The sequence below is a fragment of the Branchiostoma floridae genome, chromosome 7 (genome assembly GCF_000003815.2).
Source record: "Branchiostoma floridae strain S238N-H82 chromosome 7, Bfl_VNyyK, whole genome shotgun sequence".
NCBI classification, from domain to species: Eukaryota; Metazoa; Chordata; class Leptocardii; order Amphioxiformes; family Branchiostomatidae; genus Branchiostoma; species Branchiostoma floridae.
Genome location: NC_049985.1, coordinates 10,525,554 through 10,531,131, shown reverse-complemented (window position 1 = coordinate 10,531,131; position 5,578 = coordinate 10,525,554). Strand labels below are relative to the sequence as shown.

The 5,578-nt window shown below is 41.6% G+C and overlaps 2 protein-coding genes across 2 annotated transcripts in view; both read right to left on the bottom strand.

Moving 5' to 3' along the window:
* LOC118418844 overlaps window positions 1-1,206 on the bottom strand; it is an 11,339-nt gene extending 10,133 nt beyond the window's left edge. The window contains exon 1 of the mRNA XM_035824925.1: window positions 788-1,206. The gene's annotated coding sequence lies outside the window, so the exon portion shown is untranslated. The remainder of the gene's footprint in view (window positions 1-787) is intronic.
* Window positions 1,207-1,391: 185 nt separating this feature from the next.
* On the bottom strand, window positions 1,392-4,656 carry LOC118418856. Its single transcript, XM_035824951.1, has 6 exons — window positions 4,152-4,656; window positions 3,666-3,752; window positions 3,201-3,259; window positions 2,868-2,968; window positions 2,582-2,655; window positions 1,392-2,157 (listed from the first exon to the last, which is right to left on the bottom strand). Exons 1-6 carry the CDS (start codon window positions 4,298-4,300, stop codon window positions 1,854-1,856), a joined length of 774 nt encoding a protein of 257 aa, XP_035680844.1. The 5' UTR covers window positions 4,301-4,656; the 3' UTR covers window positions 1,392-1,853.
* Window positions 4,657-5,578: the final 922 nt, after the last annotated feature.

Sequence of the window (5,578 nt, the reverse complement as noted above, 5' to 3'; positions counted from 1 at the left end):
CAACAAAAGTTTAGGCATTATTGAGACGGACACAGTTGTCTCACACAAAATCCATGACACTGGTTTGTAATATCCTTGGACGGAGGTTGGCGTAGACCCTTGGTCTCGTTAGGTTCTGTCCTAACCTTTCTGAAAATTGTGGGCCCTAAAATCGAGCAATCGAGACTTTACTCATATGACAGCAGGCTACAATTCATTAGGAAACCTAAGAAGCATGTCTCGCATACCGAGGGAAGTGGGCTACGTGCTCCTACATGAACTATAAGATGGCCGACAGACACTGAACAGCATTTGAACTTCCTAACGTAGACTGTGCTGGGTTCGCGGGTCCGTGTGTAAACAGAACGCTCCTGAGCCGACTTCGGAACGTGTGTACTGTGTAATCCCAGCCTGAGATTCAACTCGAATTCAGGCTACTAGTATTTCAATTTGAACGAAATGTCTGCCTTACGAATGTGCCCGTGTTTCTACTAAATAAATTTGTTCAGGAAAGATCGGAGAAATGACAGGTGAATGTAATCGGACTTCGCGGTAATGAGAAACACTGACTAAATGTTGTCAAATCCTATAAGGCAGCAAAACGGCAAAAAGCCATTCAGTGCTAGTCGCAGTCACATACTCTGCACGACTTCATACGGACTTCAGTGACTCTTTGAAAGAACCAGTAGTCGACAACGATCTATGGCGTAATTTGTTGACACCTTTGAAAGACACGCTATTAAACGGCTATCCCCAAGATGCTGCCGTAAGCCTCACGGTCATGCGACGAATGTGACAAGGGCCTTACCTGACGTCTGGAAACGTTGACGATGATCACATAGTCTCTCGGTGTGTGTGGAAAACTGCCATATGGTTACCTGTGGGTTCTCGGTACGAAACCTATCTGTTTGAATACCACCAGGTACCGTGACGCACTGCCCCGCCAACACCATTGTGTTATTGTGTTTACTTTGTAACCTGTCCCTCTGGTGTGTGGATGCAAAACATAGCCGAATGACGTGTGGCAAGGGCAATTGTACAACAAAACAAGTCAGAATGCACATCATTATCTCATCGTTATGACCGCTGAATTTTTACCTCCGTTAAAATGGAGGTATTGTTTTCTGTCAATGTTTTTGGCATGTGTGTATGTTGTTCTAGAGGGACGGTTTAAGGTGGAAGATGTTGTTAACAGAGTGGCAGGATAGAAAGGTTGGATTGGCCTGGGCCAAAAGTTGTTCCCGTAAGGCCGACAGGGAGGGATTGAAGATTTCATTTCCTGTCTGTATGCATGTCTGTGACCAGTGGAAAGGTGCGTAGACTGAATGAGCGAAAAATTCACAAGATATCTCACAATGATTAAAAAAATCACAAAAATTCACAGGTATGCGATCTTCGATTCTTTGTTATGGAATGATTAATTTGTAAGCTACAGGGACCACACCTATGTGAAGGGTGTCCTCATGATATGCCATGGGATGCTCAATAACGTAACCAATGACAAACACAATATGAACATCCTGACAAGGGACTTTCGTGTGGAATAAAGAATCTTGGTTTAACCTGAACTTCCGATTCTACGCACTAAAACGCTCCTCTTGCTCCCCTTACTAGTCGTTACAAAAAAACAAAAAAAAAAAAAAACAAAAATTTTTTTATAAGAAATCATTGTATTACCACCTGTCCTTGGGTACAGACTTGCGTCAAAATATAACGTTATATAGATACCGTTACCATAACAATGCAGATACATTTGTGATGTACATAATGTTTGTAGACGTACGTAGACAGATTTTATAGGGCACTGTGTGTGATGATACGTATTAAGAAGCATACTGATATGAATATTCAATAACATATATTGAAACATATGTTTACTTCAGTTTCGGCTCTGACGTTTGCTTATCATTTCTCCATAAGTGGCCTATGGCTCTTTTGCACATCAAACTAAACCAGTAGTAGTTAAGGGAATTAAACACTAGCGCACCCAAGATGTAACACAAGGAAACATGTAAGGGCAGCCGACTGAAGGCGTCTTGGAACACCATGACCTTGACAAGGTTGAAGGTCGCGATGCTTGTGACAAGGACACGACAGAGGGCAAAGGTCACACACATGACAACACCGTTCCACATGTAGTACTTGGAGTCCTGGTACCCGAGCTCCTTTAGAATGACCCTTGTATGACAAGAAATTATATCCACAATTAGATCTCTTTTTCTTTACATTTAGAATGACAAAAAAAAAACAAAATCGATGCATTGATGCATGCAATATAGTCAATTGTAGTCGTTTATATTGAAGTCTAGATGAGGTCCGTATAGAAGTCTTAGCTTCTACCAGGTTCCGCAGGTTGATGGAAAAATAATAGAAATTGGTCAAATATAGACAGATGATATGCCAGACGAGTTAGCGGGGTCGCAAACCATTCTCCTCGCCTAACTTCTTTGCCATGTTACGCATCAATATTTGTCCTATTTCTACAATGACCTGCGCGTTGGAGCCTGGTAGAGGCGAAGAGCTCCATACGGACCTCATACTGACTTCAATATATACGCACGTGTGAACCCACCTTTTAAGGAGAAAGTAAAAAAGAACCTACCGCAAATACACACTAGGGTTGCTTAGTTGCATCATGTAGCAGACGTTGGCATAGTAGGGCATGGCGGGATAGCTCTGTAAGACGGAAATACGCTGATTTTCTTACGTGTAACCAAGGAGATTGAAAAACTTTAGATACTTTTTGTACACAACGCCACCAGAAAGCAACACGTATTCGTTACCACAAACGGCAATATAAAAACGCCTACCGTAGTAGAGTTATGTATGATATTATTTTCGACTGGTCGCGTTGTGAGCCGTGGTAGTTACCCTGTGTGCAGACTTACCGCCCCGATGTATGTGGAATACAGCGAAACCGCATGGTGCATCTTGTACAAGATGAAGTCTGTTTTGCTGGCGTACGGGAAGCCGATTGTCACGATTAGTTCTGTGGAGAAATTCATGAATACATGTACGATGAAAATTTGAAAATGATTGCCCAGAAACTAAAGGTCGTTTACCGTTCCTGGGCTAGACATTTACACATACGCCAAAGAACCCAGCAAACTTATCTAAAAGGCAAACAAAGGTACACACAACGACACGAGCAAAACAATGCAATAAAGTTACACGCAAAACAATGAAATAAACTTGCATGCAAAACAATGCAATAAACTTACGTGCGAGTATGCTGCCCATATAGAGTGCAGACAGAAATCTCACAAGTGGCACATCTAGCCTAGAGTGACGCATGTCAAGCAAGAAACAGAACTTAGCAGGTATTCATGTTAAAGAAAATTTAATGGGTCCTCAAAAATTATTTCAAAAGCGAAACCGCACATTTTTAAACGAAACATCTGGTCGCTCGAAACACATGTTTTTGAGCCCGATACTTTTTCTTACAACGGACACTGCTTGGGATTATACACTATCATACGGAGGTGACTAAGCATATTTAGCAATCTTTCTACAAATTTGTCACTTCACGGAAAATTCTGCATAACAGATAGAATTCTGCATAGAATTGCATAACAGGTGGTTATTTCCCCCATGGCAATGAGAAGCCCCTATTTTGGTGGCCATGTCTACGTTGTGTAGGGCTAGAAAAAAATGAAACATTTGGTTACAAACAACGCTGGTCTTACCAGACGCCCTCTGGCGGAATCTCGGTGCAGATGTAGGCGTACCAGGCTAGAGGGCCGGCGAAACAGCCGTACACTGCAGCTTTGAAACTGTTGACAAAACATAGACAAAAATAGACAAGCACAATGTCCAACTGTTTCAACTGTATGTGCATCACGCTGCAGCCAGAAAGTATGGAATGGAAATGGTCCCACTCTGTCCGTGCATGTTTGAATGGCGATGCAATTGTTGTGCAGTATCTTTATGTGTAAACAAGCGTTATATATAGGTTATACGACCGGTTTAACAACACTTCAGCCCGACAGACGATTTTTTGTTCGTTCATAATGTTGTTGTTTTCTGTAAGAAAAATAGCGATAATTGCACGAATTTAACTAATATGAAATGGTAGAAAATGGGATTGAATTAAAACTGTATGCTGAATATCATGACTGGTTGGAAGTGTCTGTGCAGTGATGTGGAGGATGGGAGGGGCAACGGTTACTCACCTGTCGTCCACTACATGTCGCCTGTGCTTGGAGAGACCCTCGTAAGTCGAACACAGCCAAGTGAGAACCACGGCACTGAGTCTGAAGACGGCCAGCCAGGTTGCACACGAAGACGCTGTGACGACGATAAGGAACGTTTGAAAAGCCATTTTAAATTTGGTCTGACCGCTCAGAGGACAAATGTGTGCTGGTGAAGTTGCAGCGAGCCTGGAAATTGCAATTTCTTGCTTTCACGGATCATTGTTATTAAAATCTTGGGCTAAACCATTGCGATGGAAGGTGTAGTGTCTTTCTATACTGACATATCCATTTCCGGGTACAAAGGTCTTGGACGTTTCTACTTCGCGCTTTTAGACCCTTTTATGGCGCTGTACCAAAAGTGGAATTTGGCAGCGGTAAATATATATAGATATGGTTGCTTTAGGTAACAAATGACCAAACTTACCGAGGATATGATACCTAAATCCCACTTGCCACTTTACGCTCTTGTGCATGTAGTCAGTGTTGTACAACAATACATGTAGTGGCAGACCAAAGCTACGGTTGGCGTTTTGGTATTGCCATTATTTGTTCCTTTTTTCTGATGCCACAGGAAACTTAGTGGTTATCAATAACGCCAGAAAGCACGGCGCTACAAGAAAGTAATATTTAGAAGCAAATGCATAATGTTTGTCTTTATATCGTCTAGCCTAATATACTGCATGTACTGCTGGCAACCTAAGCAATATTACAGCGTCAAAGTGGAAATATTCTGAATAAGGCAATCTCCATGATATTGACATCTACTGCACTGTATTCTCACATTTACAGAATAATTTGATACTTTGAGCAGTAAAAAACAGCCCAGAGACAAGTTGTACGAGGATATTCCTTATTATAATTATTGTACCCCCAAAAAATAAGGACTTGATTTGGAATCTTTGTGCAACTCATTCCCGTGCTGTTTTTAACGGCTCAATTTATGAAATAATGATGTAAATGTGCTAAAATAGTGCATTAGATGTCAATATTATACAGACTGCCTTATTCAGAATATTTCCACTTTTAACAATGTGATATTGCTTAGGTTGCCTTTAAACGCATTACCAGGTGTCCAGCCCCTCCAGCTTTGTTCTGCTACTTGCTGTGAATAGTGTGATGGAACATCACAGGGTGTCAGCTATACCTCCAGTACTCTAAACATGGTGACGGTCGCCTTGTCCAGGTCATGGACCTTATTTGTTTGAAGAAGAAGAAGAAGTAGTAAGAAACGGAGCAAAAACAATATGCTTCCCTTCCGTGAAGGTTAAACAGACAGAAACAAGAGTTTGAAGGACCTCATATCCCCATGAAATGAACTGCCTATGCAAATGACTTGTGCATCTGCATAATTCATGTTTGCTAATGTACACCTAAAACCCAGCCTTTACACAGCTCATAATGTTAAC

Coding starts and splice junctions, on each gene's coding strand:
- LOC118418856 (XM_035824951.1), bottom strand. CDS start 4,300: ATGGCTTTTCAAACGTTCCTTATCGTCGTCACAGCGTCTTCGTGTGCA. Junction 3,753..4,151: donor CGACATGTAGTGGACGACAG/GTGAGTAACCGT, acceptor TTTTGTCAACAG/TTTCAAAGCTGCAGTGTACG. Junction 2,656..2,867: donor ATTCCACATACATCGGGGCG/GTAAGTCTGCAC, acceptor TCCGTCTTACAG/AGCTATCCCGCCATGCCCTA.